The sequence below is a fragment of the Suricata suricatta genome, chromosome 17, assembly GCF_006229205.1.
Source record: "Suricata suricatta isolate VVHF042 chromosome 17, meerkat_22Aug2017_6uvM2_HiC, whole genome shotgun sequence".
NCBI classification, from domain to species: domain Eukaryota; kingdom Metazoa; phylum Chordata; class Mammalia; order Carnivora; family Herpestidae; genus Suricata; species Suricata suricatta.
This window is the reverse complement of record NC_043716.1, coordinates 46,379,616-46,400,000: the sequence shown is the minus strand read 5'-3', so window position 1 is coordinate 46,400,000 and position 20,385 is coordinate 46,379,616. Positions and strand designations below refer to the sequence as shown.

At 39.9% G+C, this 20,385-nt stretch overlaps 1 protein-coding gene across 1 annotated transcript in view; it reads right to left on the bottom strand.

Annotated features, from left to right (window-relative positions):
- CEP112 (centrosomal protein 112) overlaps positions 1–20,385 on the bottom strand; it is a 408,254-nt gene that overhangs the window by 276,483 nt on the left and 111,386 nt on the right. Inside the window, exon 17 of the mRNA XM_029927075.1 lies at positions 18,006–18,085. Coding sequence (XP_029782935.1) covers positions 18,006–18,085 — 80 coding nt within the window. The remainder of the gene's footprint in view (positions 1–18,005; positions 18,086–20,385) is intronic.

The window sequence follows — 20,385 nt, the reverse complement described above, 5'->3', positions numbered from 1 at the left end:
ACATTTCAAAACAAATTCTATCAGAAAATAAGTTCAAAATAGTTCCGGTCTCCATATACGAAATGGATTCTGGCTAACGTCTCCTGAATCCTGCAAATACCCAGTAAAACACCTAGAGAGAGAAGGATAAAAACGGGGCAAAAATCCCATAACAAGCACTGAGATAAACAAACAACCTGATGAAAGAAGGTGGGAGGGACCTCCAAGAACTCCAAGGCCAGTGGAAGCAGATGATAAAGTATCTATACAGGTCCACCTAAGAGCAAAAGTAAATTGGTCTTAGGAAACAGAACCAGAGAAAAATGATGTAGGAAGACACCCTCCTCCTCCCTCAGGTAAAATTTCTGTCTAAACAAATTTTTAAAATCTGGTAGCTGGGATTCTTCCACATAACAGAGAAAACCAGAGTAATATCCACAAATGTTTTATGGACATCCGTTATCCATTCAGAGCCAGGAAGTCCCAGGAAACATCGGGTCTGAGAGGAAAGAATGAATCAATGACAGTACACTGTGTGCAGGGAGCTACAATCTCCAAGGCTAAAGCAATAGCGCTGGATGGAAACAAGAAGAGAAAGGTTTTTTTTTTTATTTCTTTGAGAAAGAAAGTGCAAGTATGGGAGGGGTAGTGAGCGAGGGAGAGAGAGAATACCAAGCACGCTCTGTGCTATCAGTGCACAGCCTGATGTAGGGCTCGATCCCACGACCCTGGGATCGTGACCTGAGCCAAAATCAAGAGTCGGATGCTCAACTGACTGAGTCACCCAGGCACCCCAACATATATTTTTTTTAAATGTATTTCTATTAACTGGGTCCTTCAACTAGAAAATATAAGTTGAGGGGCACCTGGATGGTTCAGTCGGTTGGGCGTCCCAATGACAGCTCAGGTCATGATCTCAAGTGCTGGTCCCTGGGTTCGAGCCTCACATTAGGCTCTGTGCTGACAGCTCAGAGCCTGGAGCCTATTTTGGATTCTGTGTCTCCCTCTCTCTCTGCCCCTCCCCTGCTTGCACCCTCTCTCTCAAAAATAAATAAACATGATGGGCGCCTGAGTGGCTCAGTTGGTTAAGCATCCAGCTTTAGCTCATGATCTCATGGTTTGTGGGTTCGAGCCCTGCGTCAGGCTCTGTACTGACAGCCAGCTCAGAGCCTGGAGCCTACTTCAGAATCTGTATCTCTCTCTCTCTCTCTGACCCTCCCCTGGTCGCACTATCTCTCTCTGTCTCTCAAAAATAAATAAAAAACATAAAATAAATTTTAAAAATTCATATATGATCTATATGTATAATAAAGTTTTAAAAAGATAAAAATACAAAATGGTGGCCTAAACTATATGTAAGAATAAATTTAACAAAAATATGTAAAACATACACGGAGAAAATTATGAACATCAAAAGTCATTAAAGCAGACTAATGAAGAAATACACTATGGAAGAAAGAAACCAACTTAGTAAAATTTTTAATTCTACTTAATCTATAATAATCTTAATCTATAATGCAAATATAAATAAATATCAACAGAAGTTTAGTAAAACCTAATTCTGAAATTGAAATAGAAGAGCAAATAAGAATGGCTAAGACAATTTTGGAGATAAAGAGTAGAGTGTGGGAAAAAGAAAAAAGCACAGAGTGTGGGAGGGGATGTTATTGCTGTATGAGAGCTACAGATTTAATAAGTGTTCAAAGTAATGACAATGGTCTAACAATATTATTAAATAGCTCTACTTAATGTGATCATAAGCTAGTTTCATTTTTCTATGTATGCCCTTCTGTCAGTTTCCAATTTTCTAGAGCAAATGTATCAAATTTTATAACAAATATAAAGCTAAGGAACTGATCCTTTTAAAAGTTTTCTCACTGGACAGTGTCAGTATCCAGAGTTCACCCCTGAAGGAACGTGGGTAGGTCCCATTTTAATATAAGCACTCTAGGGGCACCTGGATGGCTCAGTCGGTTAAGCGTCCGACTTCAGCTCAGCTCATGATCTCACAGTTTGTGGGTTCGAGCCCCACGTCAGGCTCCGTGCTGAGAGCTAGCTCAGAGCCTGGAGCCTGTCTTTGAATTCTGTGTCTCCCTCTCTCTCTGACCCTCCCCTGCTCATGCTCTCTCACTCGCTCGCTCTCTCTCTCTCTCTCTCTCAAAAATAAATAAAAACATTAAAAAAATTTTTTTTATATATAAGCATTCTATTACAATAGTAGGGAAAAAAAGCATTTCTCTTTCGGATTAACTTAGAACTTAAGTGGCAGTAGCAAATAAAACACTTTTTAAGTAACTCAACTATAATATAATTTACCAATTTCTGGTTACATTTAACGCTATCTTGATATAATCAATTTAATTCCAGCTACAGAAAATCTACAATGATGCCATATGTGTCCATTTCTTCTTGCTCCTCACTCTACACAACTTCTAGGAGGTAAAATTATAGCAGATATGAAAATCTGACATATCTTCATGAATAATACATTATAAATTGTATCTCTTCCTAATTTCAGTAATAATAGTAATAGAAAAATATACTGAAAATTTACAAACTCAGTTCACCTTTACACTGACATATTCTCGGTAAAGCTAACACCACATCTTTCTTCTTCAGTATCATAAGTTATAGTCTCCTTTATATTGTGGTGGAGCAGCTTTTATAACTGACCTTCCAAGAAAGGTTTTTAAAAGTACAAATTTGTTTTCTAAACAAAATACATTTTCTTATCAAGGGAAAGATGTTTTCATTCACTTACTAGGCATAAAAATCTTTAGCTTCTTTCTATATAGCTCATTAATTCAATGTTTCCCATTTTAAAGTGTATATCACCAGTAATTCCTTGAGATGTTTTCACCGACCTCACCAGCAAAATGACCGAGCCGCAGCCCCTCAATCTGGCAGTATATATAAAACTGAATTTAGAATTATACAATTCGGCTATACTTGAAAATTTCTGCATGAGGCTGATTGAACCCAGCTCCCTTTCTACCAAAATTCAAAATTCAAGCTCCTGGGTAAACTGGAAGGTTATCTGCTTTTAATGGAACTTTATCTAAAGTTTTTGCAATAAGCAATGTTCCAATAAAAAAAACCTAATCAAAATGTAGCCCACTCCCTCTGTGGGACAATCACAAGATTACTTAGTATTCCAGTTAAGTCTTCTTTTAAGATTAGTCACTAGCAAATAAAAGGACAAAAACGCTGTCATTATAACATCACAGTTTTATTATCTAAACTCTAAGGCATTCCTATTTGAAGATTAATTCCCATTCCTACTAATATGATAAATGTTGATTTATAACAACAAACAACCAAAAGGTAAATGAAGGAGATTTAAAAGAACCTTACAGGGAAGCTTTCCCACTCATGTTTAAAAATATAACTTCTTTAAAAATATAACTTTAGGGGTAAATAATCTGTTTTCCACTGTAAGGAGGGATTATAAATACTCTGTATATTAAGGAAGAAAAGACTGTGTTTCCTAAAATGTGTTAGGAAAATAACACCCCAAAAATATTTCATAAGTTTTTGCATTTTAAACAAAACTCTAAAGTCCGGCAGAAGAAGAGGCGCTGCTCATTTTTCTACAAATAAATAAGTTTATAGAATGACCTTCAATAAACCAGATGATGAACCACCGCTGACTAGCACAAGCACTGAGAGTGGCTGCAAAGCAAATAAAAATACAATTCAAGAACATTCTGAGTCACCTCAGGAAACATCAATCATTTTTTAATTTAAAAAAATGTTAATGTTTATTCATTTTTGAGAGACAGAGAGAGCCAGGGCATGAGTGGGGGAGGGACAGAGAGAGAGACACACACACAGAATCAGAAGCAGGCTCCAGGCTCCGAGCTGTCAGCACAGGGCCCACTGCGGGGCTCGAACTTGTGAACCTGAGATCATGACCTGAGCTGAAGTCAGACGCTTAATCAACTGAGCCACCCGGGTGCCCCTCAAGAATTTTTTTCTATAATTCTATGTGCAAGTGAAATTATACTTGAAAAAGCAGTGTTACCTGAGAATATTTTCAAAAAACAGTTATTGATAACAGAAATCCATGTTGAGGGAATATTTTAAAAATCAGTAATATAGTAAAATAAGCCCTTAAGAAATTGTTGTATTTTTTTCCTTTCTTGTCACACTTGCTCAATTAGGTTGTCATCACCCATTCACAAACCAGCAGGTCCGTGAATCAGGTCATTTGGGTCTTTGACCCTCCAAAACAAATAAAAGTGATATAATGACTGTGTTCTCAGACTTAGAGGTTCAAAGCAGCTCCCAGGTGAAGTAAGAGCGAGGAAAGGCTTCCAGTAACTTCTTCCCTTTGGTCCTAAAGCAACCTGCACCTCCAGTAACTTCACTCGGTTCTTCGACAATGCCTTTGAATAATCTAAAAGCCTATATGTGTCCAGCTTGGCACAACATAAAAATTTGGATGCAGGCATAGATTTATCTAACAGGAATGTGTATACGTGTTTACCAAAAGAAACACAGTAAGAATATCCATTGCAGCACTATTAATAATATCCCCTAACTAGAAACTGACAGTAAAATGGGTAAATACATTGCAGTATGTTCACATTGAAATATTATTTGACATACTACAATGCTATGTAACGACGGAATCTCACAAACCTAAAGGTTGTGCAAGAGAAGTTCACTTCTGTCTCGCCCCATCCAGAGTACTGAAGGATGAGCCACGTGACGAGGGGGTGGGAAGAGGCTGGGAGAAGCGGGATCTCAGGGGCATTAAGTGGGCCCAGGTCCTACTCACTCCATCACAGATTCCACCAAGAAGCCTGCCCCTGAGCCCCTGGGAATGCCCTGACCACAGATCCCTCAACAGGCCCACAACCACCCACAGCACCCTGTGCCCCTTACCCCGACACACCCCCACACTGTGGCCAGCTCCCTGCACGAGGTCTCAATGGCAGCAGCCAGAGCAAGGTTGAGCAAATGACTAGGAAGAATGCCCAGAGAGCCAGCCTAAATCTGAGGGCCAGGAAAAGACCACAAACTCCAGCTTCTGCGCCATTTCTGTAGAAACAAGAGTCTGTCGACACTTAGCCTGATACGGTGCAGGATGAAAGAATGGCGTACAGGCTTAAGGACTCTGTACAAGGAGGAGGAAACGCATAGACCAGGTATACTCTAGAAAGTCTGAGAAAGCTTCAGAACAACTAGCAAGGCTAAAGGAAGGCATTTCTCTCCTGAAGGCAATTAGTAAAGACCCTGGTCGGTGACTGCTACTTCAAGTGTGAGGACAGCAACGCAAAACTTCAAGGAACATGAAAAACCAAGGAAACATAACACCACCAAAGGATCACAATAAGCTGGCAAATGATCCCAAAGACATGATAAAGAATGCAAAATATTTTAAGGGAACTCAATGAGATACAAAAAAACACAGAAAGACAATTCAATGAAATCAAGAACATGAACAAAATAAGAAGTTTAACAAAGTGAAATCATAAAAAAAAAAAAAAAAGAACCAACTAGAAATTCTGGAGTTGTAGAATACAATGAATGAAATGAAAAAAAAAATACAGTAGAGAGTGGTCATGGAAAAGAACCAACACCATCCACACCAATGAGGAAAAGGAAAAAAAAATAGAAAGGAAAAAAATAATCAGTGAGACAGAAGACAGGAAATTACCCAGAGGAGGGGAAAAAGGATGAAAAAAGATGAATAAAGCCCCCATGAACTGTGGGATACCATGAGAAGAACCAATTTGTGAGCTACTGGAGTTTCAGAAAAAGACAGGGAGAAGAGAGGAAGAAGCAAACTTAAAGAAATACGGGCTGATATGGAAAACAGTCTGGAGGACCCTCAGAAAATTAAAAATAGAACCACCATAGACTCCAGAAATACTACATCTGGGAATATATAAAAGGAAATGAAAATACCAATTCAAAAATACATCTGCTCCCCCAGACTCATAGCAGCACTCTACGATTGGCAAGAGAGCAGATGAATGGATAAAGAAGTTGTGGTACACACACACACACACACACACACACACACACACAGAGGAATATTATTCCACCATAAAAAGAAGAAAATCCTGTCATTTGCAACAACATGGATTGATCCTGAGAGCACTCTGCTAAGTAAAATAAGCCAGACTAGAAAGACAAATAAATACTGTATGATATCCCCTATATATGGAATCTTTTAAAAAATTTCAGAAACAGAGTAGAACAGTGAAGGCCAGGGGCTAGGAGGGAAGAGATAATGTTGAAGAGTACAAACTTCCAGCAATTAGATGAATACGCTCTTGGGATCTAACGTACAGCACAGCACGGTGAGTGCAGTTCACAAAACTGCATTATATATTTGAAAGGTGCTAAGAGAGGAGACTTAATGGTTCTCACCGCAAAAGAAATGGTAACTTTATGAGCTGATGGAGGCATTAGCCAAAGCTCTCATGGCGATCTTTCACAATACGTTAAGTGTAGCAAATCGACATATTATAATACACCTTATGCTTAAACAATGTTGTAAGTCAATCATACCTCCATACAGCTGGAAAAATTAAATAATAGTAGTTAAACAGCTTTAAATTTGTATCTTCTGAGATCACGAAACAGTATTTTAAAATGCAGTACCTTTATTTAATGTTTCCATTTATTCCATAATCTCTGTTACCCCAATGTGGAATAAAAATATAAAGCAGTATGGCTTTCCCGTCAGCAAGTCTCTTGGAATTTATTTGTGGAAGTTCATTCTGACTCTGAATTCTAAAGAACCCTTCAATGAGACTCAACTGCTCCAAAGCAGCATCACCCTCCGAGTCTACTGTCCTTCACATGGACTGTTAACGGTGTCCTCGTCTTCCTTATCGTCCTGCTTCCGATTTCTCGTTACTCATCTGTATGATATCGTCACTCCTGCCAGGATCATCTCCCTAAAGTACAGGTCAGGCATAAGATTCACCTTCCTTGAAATGCCAGGAGACGAAGGTGTTAGGAAAGGCCGCCTTCTGCATGTGCTTTTGAGCCCTGATTTGGCCACATAAAAATGGGCCTTGGGGCTTGGAACACTTCGCGGAGAAAGAGCGCCCAAAGCCTGTGCTGGGCTTATCGCCTTGGGTGGGGATATTTCTCCCTGTTTCAGCTCAAAGAATGCTCTGTTGTCTTTGGAGTTATGTGCATCATCTGGCACCTGGCCAACTTCACTGTTAGGTATCTGTCCTCCACAGGGAGAGGACAGATGGGGTGTTTCTACTACAGCACAGGAGAGGTAGGCAAATTGCCTTGTGACAGCCGTGGGGAGAGGGCCATCGCCCGTGGGGGACTGAGCCCGCTACCAAAGTAGATCTTGCTGTCTCTTCTCTGTGTAAGTGAAGCATTGTTCCGTTCGGTGCTTGATTGTGTTGTGTTCTTGGCGACTCCAACACTAAGGTAGAGTAGGCAGAAGTCCACAAGCTTGGACTTCTTTTCCCAACGGCTGGCAGTGTGATGCTCTCTGCTGTCCTCCATGTGGCTGGAGTCCTCCCCAGGGATCTGAAACCAGTGCACGGTGCCTTACTCTTGGGTTCATAACCAGTGGGTATAATCTGCTCTGACATTAAGAACCAAAATATGGGGGCATCTGGGTGGCTCAGTTGGTTAAGCATCTGGCTTCGGCTCAGGTTATGATTTCACGGTTCATGGGTTCGAGCCCCGCGTTGGTTTCTGTGCTGGCAGCTAGCTCAGAGCCTGGAGCCTGCTTCATATTCTGTACCTTTCTTTCCCTGACCCTCCCCTGTTCGTGCTGTCTCTCTCTGTCTCTCAAAAATAAAAAATAAAAAAAATTTTAAAAAAAGAACCAAAATATGTGTACTACAACCAGATTCAAGTTTATAAATTAAAAGTGGGAAATCAATCTATGTGGTATATGAGAATTCCCACAAGAAAACTTAAAGCATGTCAAAAATGTACTAAACCTTACCACGGGCAGATACCTTTTACTTTCATTAAGAATTCCCTAATTATACAGAAAGCTATATTTTCTAGTCTATATTCCATAGGCTTCCTAAGAGCCTTCCTTACAATGTTGTAGCGGGGTATCCCTTCATTCTAGGTGACAAAAATTCTCACCTATAAAAAAAAATAATGTCAACCATATCACCTACCCTCTTGTTATACGAAGTAACTGAAAGGTTTTTTCCAATCAAATACCCAAAATATTTAGGGGCACTGGGTGGTTCAGTCGGTTAAGTGTCTGACTTTGGCTCAGGTCATGACCTTGTAGTTCATGAGTTCAAGCCCCACATAGGGCTGCACACTGACATTGCCTGCTTGAGATTCTGTCTCTCCCTCGCTCTATGCCCCTCCTTCACTTGCACTCTCTCTGTCTCTCTCTCAAAATAACAAATAAATAAAATAAACTTAAAAAAAAACCAAAATGTTTAGACTTCAGATATTTCCAGAGACTGTCTGGGCTTACTGCCCGCTCTAGCCCATGCAGGCTAAGAGAGTTAAGACAAGTTGAAGGTGATCTCAGGCCCCTGAGGAACTACTGGATGTATGTATTTTAGAATATGGAGGAGCCAAGATGGAGGAGAGGAAGGGAGCTCTGTAAACTTCGTCTGCCCCATCAATCGAACTGAGAAGGACATTACTCTCATCTGCAAGAGCGGAAGGAGAAAATACAGACTCCAGAAGGAAGAGAACCTGAAGGATGCCTGAGTGAGTGCAAACTGGGGAGATTGGAAAACGGGCCAGCCCGAGATGGGCAGGGGAGGTGGGAGCCCCAGCCCAATGCAGGGCAAGCGCGCGGAGCCCAAGAGACAAAGGGAAGAGACAGAGAGACTGAACACACACATAGTACTGTCTCTGGGGAAGAGGTAAAGAATGCTTAGCTGCGTTTGGAGAGAGAAGCTCACCCCATAGATAACTGCTGGGTAGCCTAAATCCCAAACCCAGGTGGCGCAAGGGAAAAGAACAGCTTCCAGCCCAGCGCCATCTTGGCGAGGAGTCGGCGGCCACCACAGCGGTGGTGTCAGGGGTGCTTACTTCGACCTCGGTTTTGGGAGTGGGAGCACGCACCTCATTTCCACGGCGCATCTTGCCCCCAGCATTGGCCGCGCGAACCCTGACAGAGAAACTGAACACGCTCATAGTGCTGTCTCTGGGGAAGAGGTAAAGAACATTTGGCCGCGCCTGGAGAGAGAAACTCTCACTCTATAGATAACTGCTGGGTAGCCCAAATCCCTAACCCAGGTGGCGCAAGGGAAAGAACTGCTTCCAGCCCTGCGACATCTCGGCGGGGAGTCAGCGGCCACAGCCATGGCGGTGTCAGAGGTGCTCACTTCGACCTCGGTTTTGGGAGTGGGAGTACGCACCTCATTTCCACAGTGCATCTCGCCCCTCGCATTGGCCACACGAATCCTGAATCCTGGGTGTCAACAGGGAAAAAATAGCCCCCACCTCTGTGCAATCCCAGCAGGCAGTTGGCAGCAGTCGAGACCTGGGTGCGCGCAGGCTGCAGGAGCTCCCAGCTCATTTCCAGCAGCTACTGGCGCTTCCGGCAACAGCTGCGCACTCATTCCTCACCCAACGCAAACGCAATCCCAGCTGGGGGTTGGGTGTGTGACAGTGAGCACGCACCTCACCTCCTGCTGTGCATCTTGCCTCAGGCAGGGGCAGCCGAAATCCCAGCCTGAGCAAAGACAAACCGATTCCTCCCCCTAAGAAGCCAGCCACCAAAGCAAATACATCTCATCTGTGGTAGCATAAAAATGCATGGACTGGAACTTTGAACAGAGGCGGGCCTGGAAAATACAACTCAGCTCAACTGCGGCACAAGGAGATCGGACTCATTAGAGTGGCCTACAGTTCGTAGTTCAGCGGAGCTAGGCATACCACCTATCTAATCTCTGCAGACACCAAGGCAGAGCCTCTGAGAGCAGCCTCCGAGACCTACCACACCAAATCACGCCTATCCACGAGGGGGAGCTGCTGGGGGTTTTGTGTGTGTGTGTGTTTTTTTTTATAATTTTTTTTCTTTTTTTCTTCATTTTTTTCTTTTCTCCTTTTTCTGTACATATTTTTTATTATTATTACTTTTTTTATTTAAATTTTTTAAATTCTCCTTTCTCCCTTTTTTTTTTTTTTAGCCTTCTTGCAATCCAGATATATTCTCCTATATCTCATCCCTACCTCTCCACCTCAACTGGTCATACACTTTTAGACTGTCCACTGTCCTTTGTTGTCTCTGACCCCCTTTATTTTTTTTCTTTTTCTTTTCTTCTTCTCCTCTTTTCGTCTCTTTCCTCTCCATTCTCTTTATTCTCTTTCCCCCTTTTAATGTGTTTGTTTGATTTGTCTGTGCGTTTGTGTGTTACTGTTCCCTCTGTGTTTGTCTGTCTGTTTTCTTTCTTCAAAGAGAGTAAGGACAAGTTGAAGGTGATCTCAGGCCCCTGAGGAACTACTGGACGTATGTATTTTAGAATATGTAAAATGCAGAGAAATTCTTTTTAAGTCCCATATGCTCACCAACAAGAGGTGATCATTATTAAGATATCAGAATTCTTCCTTATAAAATTTCTGTTGTTTCTTTTGTCTTTTACTATTAATCTATAAGGGTAATACACACTATTCTTACTGAAAAAGACGCCGACTAGATACACATACACAGAGGAAAACATGAACATCACCCCATTCTCATCCCAAACACTCTGGCATGTGTATATAGTTCTAGGTGCTTCTCAGTGCGTTTACACGTGCATGCATGCACCCTTGTGCACACAAGGGTGCTAACACACACACACACACACACACACACAAAATGTGCTTCCTAATTTCATCCCTGTATTAAAGTTAAAGCATCAGAAAGTTAAATAACCCAGAAGCAACATATTAGGACTCCGTCCAGTTAGGTCTCCACAGAATGCCAAAGTACATCTCAATATGATGACTTCATTTGATTGAGGATCAAAATAAGAAGTGGTCTATTAGCATTTTACACAAAATAACTGCCAAAGGTCTTGTCCCTTATTATTTCTTTCCATTAGAAAAAAAAATCAGTTACGATCATTTCCTTCTAAAATCTGGTCCCATAAGGGGTCTTTGGGGCTGATGAAAACCATCTAAAATTGAATCATAGCAATGGCAGCACAAACTGTAAATTTACTGAAAACCACTTTCAGCGCCGCTTAAAATGAGTAAATTCTATGCTGTGATAATTACAGATCTCAATAAAGCTGTTAGAAAAAGTCCTGGTGCCAGGGAAAGATTACTTCTTCCGAAGAAGTTGTTTGTACCCTCTGATCAGGTGATGACCAAAAAGTACGAAGAGCTCATTCACGTATGCTAACAGGCTCTGTTCTAAACGCTTCTATTAGCGCCTCCGAGCCTCTCGGCAATCTTAGGAGGAAGGTCTTACTGTTCTCGTCTTCCAGCTGTAAAGAAGACTGCGTCACACAGAAGTGAAGCACCATGCACGAGATCACATAGCTAGGAATCTGAGCAGGGATTTGGATCTATGACAGTTGGAGCTGGAGTCCAACTCTTAACTAAACTCAAATGCCTCTTAACACTCCCTGAAAGAGTTCAGGCCAGGGCACATTTAGAATTTAAATACAAACATAGTTTTATTGCTGTTACAAAAGTATCACCCTTTCCCTATATGTTTATGTTATATTTTAATTTTAACTATGTGTTAATATTTGTTTATACTATAAAAGTCATGTCAGTCTGTTTTAAAAATAGATAACTTATTTGTCTTATGATAGCTCACTCTGTCTCCATAACATACAGTTATTACTAATACATGAACTATTTACTGGCTTTAATAAACTCTACTAGAAGTTACTATTACTTATTTTTCCTATATTCATCCATTATTTAAATGATATAATCCTGAAAGCATTTCAAATCCATAAGCTGTCTAGAATCAGCATGACAGAAAAATCAGTAGCATTCTAAAGAGTTCTGGAGAGAAATTCCACAATAAATAAGAAGGGCTCATTTAAGTACTGTTTTTTCTCTGAAAGGAAAAGCTGGGTAGCTTTAGAGACATCCCATGAGCCTGGTCTCCCGAAGACAACAACGCTGATGCTCCCTCTGCGCACGTGAACGGAGGAAAGCATCACACAGCAGATGCCCGCAGCGCGGTGTGGACATCTGGGCTGACGGTAAGCAGACACGGAAAACCAACTAAGCAATAAAACCCTCAGAAGGCGCTCGGACAACTGGGCTTTAAAAAGATGTCATGGGCATAGGAGGTTAAGCAGACTGCTTCTGGACTTGCTGTGAATTACCAACCTGAACTCTTGAAATGGTGCCTGAAACATTTGTTTTGTTTTGTTTCCTATTTTTCTATTTCTATTATCAAAAAAAAAAATTCTATTTTTACAAACAGGGCAGCAATCCTGACAATAGTTTAACAGAAGTCAAAATAATTATTTTCTACCAAGCAAATAAAATAAGATCAATAATGCCTGAGGTTATCGACTGAAGCATGAAAACTCCCGACTTGCAGAACATCACACAGTGGTCTCTCTGAACTGTGCTCTCCGCAGTGCAGGCCCTAATATGCTGTGTGCCATACGAATATACTAATGAGTGGTGTGTTATGCAGTACACAACATGCACAGCTGTATACGGCGGCCATAGCGGAGACCCTGCCTGCTTTGTTTCAGCACTTTATACTCAGCACCCTCAAAGTTCCTAGAATACAATACGTGTTAGGAGGAATTAATAAATTAATTTTATTTATTGAATGGCTACAGGAGAAGTATAAACAAAGCAAATAATGCCCTAAGGAGTTCTGCATTCTTCATATATAAGTACATGGGGTGTCCAAAAGTACAGAGATTTTATCTTTTTTTTTTTTCAAAGCTTATTTACTTTGAGAGAGACAGACAGCACGAGTACAGGAGAGGCAGGGAGAGAGGGAGAGAGAGAACCCCAAGAAGGCTCCATGCTGCCAGCCCAGAGCCCGATGTGGGGCTCAAACTCACAAAGCTGAGAGATCATGACCTGAGCTGAAACAAAGGGTTGGACACTTAACCAACTGAGCCACCCAGGTGCCCCCAAAAGCACAGAGGTTTTAAAATCTATACCTCAAATTCTGTATGAAACTTCAAACCTAGAAGGTACAACTTCCTATGTGTTTCAATTTTCACATCACTTAGCCTGACAGTCAAAATACTAGTACATATGCTTAATATGAAAGAACCAACTTGTGATGTTAAGTAACATAAATTTCTTATGAAAAATGTCTGTTTCAAAAAAAGGTATAGCTACAGAAGGGCACAAGAGAAGACCCGAACCAATCATCATCTTGTATAAAAAGATTTAACATTAAAAATATTAGTTCCTCTGTTGAGCTATACGTGTTTGGCAACATTAACAAAAAGACTAATCGGACTAAGGTTTTGTTTTGTTTTAACTAGATAGCTAACTGTAAAGCTCAAGTGGAAAAATATAAATAAGAAAAAAAAAGATTCTAAAAGAGACCATGTGGCAGAATAAGAGGTCCTACCAGACACTGAACATGACTTTTTTTTTTAATGTTTTATTTATTTTTGATACAGAGAGAGACAGAGCATGAGAGGGGGAGGCGCAGAGAGAGAAGGAGACACAGAACTGGAAACAGGCTCCAGGTTCTGAGCTAGCTGTCAGCACAGAGCCTGACGCGGGGCTCGAACCCACAAACGTGAGATCTGACCTGAGCCGAAGTCGGAGGCCCAAGCGACTGAGCCACCCAGGCGCCCCTGAACATGACTTTTAAACTGCAGTAATTGAAAGAAAATGAGACTGGTGTAAGCGTATCCAGAACCCGGGAGCGGAAGAGGAAAGCTAGAAACGTATCCAGTGACGAAGGGCCTGTGGCAGAGCTCAAATGAGGGAGGAACTAGATTATTAAACAAATGATCTTAAGTAAGTAACCGCTGGAAAAACGACAAAAACAATGGGGTCCCCATCTCACAGCCTACCCTGGACACACTCCAAATGGATCACAGATTTAGGAGTTAAAATCAAACCGTACAGGTAATGGACGGCAGATGGAAGAAATGGCGTTAATACCAATTGGTTACACAGATTATATTAAATACATAAATTAGATGGGGAAGCTCTTTATGTCCTTACAGGAAACAATCTCTAATTTACATTGAGGAGATATTAATTACTGAATTGTCACTGAGTAACAAAAAAAGAAAGATGAGGGTATATGCGGAGCACAAGAGGGAAGATGATGGGGAAGGAAGACCTATGCTTGCACATGAACAGCTACACAAAAAAACGGCAACATGGCTCCTTCCAGAAAGGGGAAATATGCAGCTAGCGGGGGCTTGTCCTGTATGCTCTTTTTTTTTTTTTCAATCTCTCAGATTTTAAACCATAGTACTCTATGACCTATCTTTAAAAAGATTATTTAAAAATTATGAGGGTCCGATTAGCCACTGTTTCACGTTTCCTTATCGTATTTTCGTTTACAGCAAATTCTAAGCAAGAGCAAACTTAACATACATTTCTAAATATTTATATATTTAAATATCTTATAAATCTACATTTTATATATTATAAAAATTTGCAAAAACTCAGATAAGCCTGTTTCAGGATTATAAAGTAACTGTGATAAAAATGTAAGGCAATGATTAAAAAGAAGAATAAAGGAATAGCCAGTTTTCATAAGATGTCGCCTTTTACCAAAAGTGCATGTTTGTTTTAGTAATGTCAAAAGGTCTCTGGGCTGAGAGGTTCAGGCCCAGATTTGACTTTGTTTCATCCCTCTGTATTTTTTCTTAAAACCCAGTAGAAGTTTTATCTGCAGTCTATACATTCACACACAGTCATGGATATGTATATATGTATACATAACAACTACAACCAAAACAGTATGTTTTAGTTAAACAAGGGTTTGCTTCTTGTAGGGTCATTTCTCACTGTATCATCTACAGACCAACATTATATGTTCTAGTAAAATCATGACTACATATTTTAGTACTAAGTAAAAATCAGAAAGCTTATATATACATATAAATATATCAATATGTATATATTAGTGGGGGGGTAGAAATATTTATTATGCTTACAATTTGACAATGCAAAAAAAGTTAAAATGGATCAGAATAACTCTGTTTCAAGGCAGTTTTGTATTTTGCTGCAAAAGAAGGGTTTGAGAGTATCAGAGTCAAAAAGAAGACTTAGGAATGTTTCATTAAATACTTTAAAATAGACAATGTATACAGTATCTCAGAACAATGCTTTATTATTTCTATAGCACAAAAACTCAGGTATCAAATCTGTTAAAAATATATGAATATTGAAAAAGGAATAAACCAAATCTATACTATCTCTCGTTTATAGATTTTTAACTTCTCCAAAAAAAAAAATCTGTGTTAGGCTTTCAAAGAGCTACACCAAATTAACTTGTGATCTATGGTCATTTTCCATTCATTAGTCTACTGAGCTCTCCATATATTTTTAATTACTTATCTTTGGAGAACAAATGAACACATACAATTCGCACCATTGATAGTTTCAGGTAACTTCCAGTTACTGGAAGGTATTAAAATTATTTTCTAGAATTAAAATAAAATAGCAAGCAAAAATATTTAGGATTCGTGTAGAATAAAAACTCAAAGTAGAACAATAATATGAATTTCTGAAAGACAATAACAAGAGGCAAATGAGCTTTAAGGAGTCGGCATTTAAAGTGAAGCCTGACTTCAAATCGGAACCTCATAAATAATGAAAGGTTCTCCGGTATCATCTTGAGCTTTAACTGAAGACTGCACATTTATCATGGGTTCACACATATATGAATTCCTATGTATGAACTCCTGTTCTCTCCTGGTCTCTACCACACATTCGACACACACAGAAGAAATTAACCTCCCATGAATAAAAGAAAAAATGATGAAATGAATGAATACCACCACATTCAAAAGTGAGATTTTTCCAATTTGGGTATACCGACTACAGAAAACGTTTTGCTAACAATCAAGGCAAACGTCTATATCACACATAGCTGTCTATGGAACTGTCCCTGGACTCCAGTTGGGTCTAACACAGTTCCTAGATTCAAAAGCAGTAGCAGTCACCCTCCAGACTATTTTCCTTGGGGAGACAGCCAGCTTGCGCTGTTCACCCTGAAATTCAGACCACACGACACGTTACTCTGCTCCCTTCATGCCATAATGCTCCTGCTATCCCAGGGGCTGGACCGTTTAGGGTCAGACAGACATTTGGTCAAAACAAAGACATCACCTCCACAGGGAATAGGAGAAACAGGCCTACGGGGGAATTTTAATAAAAATTCAAAAAAGTCTTTTTAACTCCAAGTAAAACTTGGTGTTTGGGTACAGATCTTTAAAGTGTGAAAGAGTGTTACTTGGCTCAGTGAATGATAATGTTGTACACAGAAAACTACAGAGGTTTCAGGGCTGTTTAGTGTTCAGTGAACATTAAAAGATACTACACTGTTTTACAAATAAATTCTCTGTGTGCCTCTGAAAAGATCTTTCTGAATTCCAGATGCACTTACTGTCAACAACTGAATATCTAGGACTCTAAGTACTTCCAAGGCCTCGCCCGGACTCTATAAAATCTTTACGAACAGCAGTATGTCTTGAGCTATATCTTCTAAACCTTCTAATTGTATGAGACCACGGTCTACAGACATTGTAAGTCCCAACAAATATTTATTGATGTGCTGTTATTAAAGGGATTTTCTCTTCTTTAGGAATATAAAATGCAAGTCAACAATGAAAAAAGTATACAGAAATTACAAAAGAAGAGACGAAATAGAATGAAAGAGAAATGAAAAGTGTGATAAACTGAATAGATGAAGAAAGTTATTAATCGACATTTTAAGGAGGACAAAGTGAATGAAATATATCGGGAAGGCACCCCCATCCATAAAGAGAGCAGGAATGCCCTGGTTTTGTCCAAGTCAGAGCAAAAAGCACACTTGTTTAACTTAATGTTTAATGAATATTATAGTTCTCCTCTGATTTTACCTAATTCATACGTGGTGACGTGAACAAATAAGTAATAATTCCTCGTGTAGATAAAAAATTGATATCCCGTGACATCCTAGTAGATAAATCATTTTAAGATGTTCTCTATGGCAACTCAGCTAATACATTTTATGAACAAGTAAAATGAGAGCGAGGAAACGGCCATGCAGTCTGCCCGGGCAGAATTTGATACTGAATCTGTGTGATTCTGGGTGTTCTTTTTTGGCCTTTCTAGAAGTTAGTCTTGTTTGAAGATTTGAGGAAGAAAGAAAAATCTAATTAGCTGATTCTCTGGGAGCTAGCTAGATATAATGCACTCAAGTAAGCTTTCGGTCTTAAATCTGTTTTGGGTCAGGTACCCTGTTCTTATCACTCTGTAATAAAATTGCCAAAGTTCTTGAATATCTTTCCAACCACTTCTAAGGTCCTCTGGGAAGGGACTACACACTGCCTGACACATGACGGAAACTCAATATTTATTGACTAAATCAATGTTTTCCAGCAAAAAACTGAATGATAAAACCTACTGATAAGAAAGGCCTAATCGACGTAGTAAATGAATGAAGACAAATAAAATCTGATACTTTAATGTGTATGTTTAAGTGTAATATCACGAGACAAAATCTTTTCTAAACAATGGTTGCATAGTAGTCCATTTTCAAATATGACAACTGGAACATTTCATTACCCCAATTTCTAAAAAAAATAAAACAAAACAAAACAAAAACCTACAGAGGAATTTCTAAAGGTCCCAAGACCTAAATCTTGTTTTTTCCTTTTTAATCTGTTTTGATTTAAGAGGAAGAAAGCATCTAAAACCTCTAAGTTGTGTTTTCTTACATTCCTATCACTTAAAAACAGATGAACTGACTTTTCATTTAAAAAAATGTGCTGGCTAATAATGAAATTCAGAAACTAGAGATTCATGATGGAAAACGAACTCCAACTAAATCACAGCAAGGTTGTTATAAAAAGATGTTTTAAGTTACAGTTACTTCATTTGGCTCACGAGTTAGAACAAGAGTGTTTTTTAATTAAATGTGTTACAGTTTTACTCACTTCAGTGCTTCCTCAAGTTTATGGATTTTCTTTTGAGTTTCTTCTTTCTCTTTACCAAGTTCACTCTCCAAGTCATGAATCTGCCATCACAAAGACATATAAAATTTACCAGAAGGCAAGTACTCAAAGGAGAAATACAAACAAGGAAGCCATAATCTGAAATCTATTTTTAATGTAAAATTAGAGTTAGAGAGTTGAAGAAAAAGACTTGGCTAACCGTAATCACTTACCATACAACTATTTCACTTACTATATTTCCAATAACTTCTTTCTGGTCAAAGTTTGTAACTGTGTGAATCTACCTGTGTGTGGATTTCCTGTCAAATAAACTGATGTGTAAGACGTTCAAAGAGGGAGCGATCACTTTTGAATTTTTTGTTGGTTTACAGAGTAGCCAAAGGAATCTCACGAGAGTCAGGAGCATGTGCTAAATGTCGGGTCTGTACTCTGCAAACATAGCCAGGTCATGACGAAATGGTCCTCCCTTCCACTGCGGGGAATGGTTTGTACACGCGTCCACCGAGCGGGGGAGACGATCCCCCACCATGACTATCTCTTTCCTAAACGCAGCAACCTTTGCGATGGTGGGAAGGCAGCATGAATTACGAGGGCTGGAAACTTCTCTTTACAGAAACTTCTTCAGGTGCAGATGCAGGTAAGCATATGCAACAAGGACATTCTATGGATCTAGAAGGAAGGGAGACTTTGGGACAGCTGGCCAGGAGGGGAGGAGTAAACGGGCAGCCAGGCTTCCACACAGAAGGGAGGTGGGAGGTGAGAAAACGCAAGCCCTCTGGTAGGTGGGGACACTGGCTGCACACCTGCTGGCAGCCCAGGTGAGGCAGACAGGGCTCCTGGTGGGTACAGGGGCTGAGAGGAATGGCAAGCAAACGCCAACACCATGCACACACATACACGTGCACACACGCACTCACAACACTTTTCAAACATGGATTCGGTGCTAGCCCCAAATGCCTGTCCTTAGCTATTTATATGACTTTGGATGGAGACCTCTCTAAATTCAAAAACTTTTTTCCTTTGGGGGCACCTGGGTGGCTCAGTCAGTTAAGCATCTGACCTCGGCTCAGGTCCTGATCTCACAGTTCACAAGTTCGAGCCCCGTGTCAGTCTCTGTGCTGACAGCTCAGAGCCTGGAGCCTGCTTTGGATTCTGTATCTCCCTCTCTCTTTGCCCCTTCCCCACTCATGCTCTGTCTGTCTCTCTCTCAAAAATAAATTAAAAAAAAATTTTTTTAAACCTTTTACTTTGGTAATTGTCTTATGTTCTTCTCCTTTGGTGTTTTGGTAAAATAAATACATAAATAAAATCAAATGTCTTTAGATTCAAAGGAGAGAGGAAAAAGGACATTTTCCTTCAGGTTTTCATATTTTCATAGTCCACGAGAATAGCAGAAAGCTTCTACTCGCTGCTGTGAAAACCATAGATGAGAAAAAATGGGACACAGGGACACACAGGGGGTGGCAAGGATGGCCCTCAGGAGAATGAGGGCTGGAATCTCCCTTCCCCCATATGGTAAATTAAAATACCTCATAAATACCTACACCTTTCTAAAAAGGGAAAGAGCATCTAACCTGCCTTGCCAATTTTTGCCACTGCGTTTATTTTACTTTACATGGGGGAAAAATTCAACTGTCCACAATTTTACCAGGTTCTAGACTGACATTACGGTCTTACTCAAATTGGATCCCTGGTCTGTACTCTATTATAGGCTTGGCACATAGTAGGCATGCTAAATTGGAGTAAGTACACTAAGAAAGCAACAGAAGCACCATCCCCACATGATCTGGTCTCTTTAATGGACAGAATCAAGAGATTAAAGCCCAAAATTAAACCCAGAGATGACTCAAGGAGGACATTTTGGAAACATACGTATCCATATCAGTAAAATCCTGTCTTGAAATAAAATCTTAAGTAAAAATCCAAACACCCACTTACATAAAAACACAAAGAAAAGAAAAGCTGCTTGAGTGGAAGGTGGGAAACCTCTGGGAAGGAAGTTTAACACCTCGGCATGAATGTTTCTACTGCGGTCACATGTTTCCCTAGGCTTTTTGCTTTAGGTTTCCTCCGTTAATTACTTCTAAGTCTCTTACAAATATCACACAGATTTGGTTTTTGACCCAAATTATATTATCTCTTTTGCTGGGGGAGATTACTGAATTTATTGCCATTACGAAAATATTTTTATTTACACACTTTCTTTAGGCTTTTGGGGTTTTTATGTTCCTTTTATAGCTTTGTCATTGTTCCAAACTCCTCTATGTTCTGACAGATTGACATAGATTTTCATTTCACCAGTGATACTATGAAGATATCACAATTATTTTTAACTGATATTTCTCTCTAATAGTCAACAAGT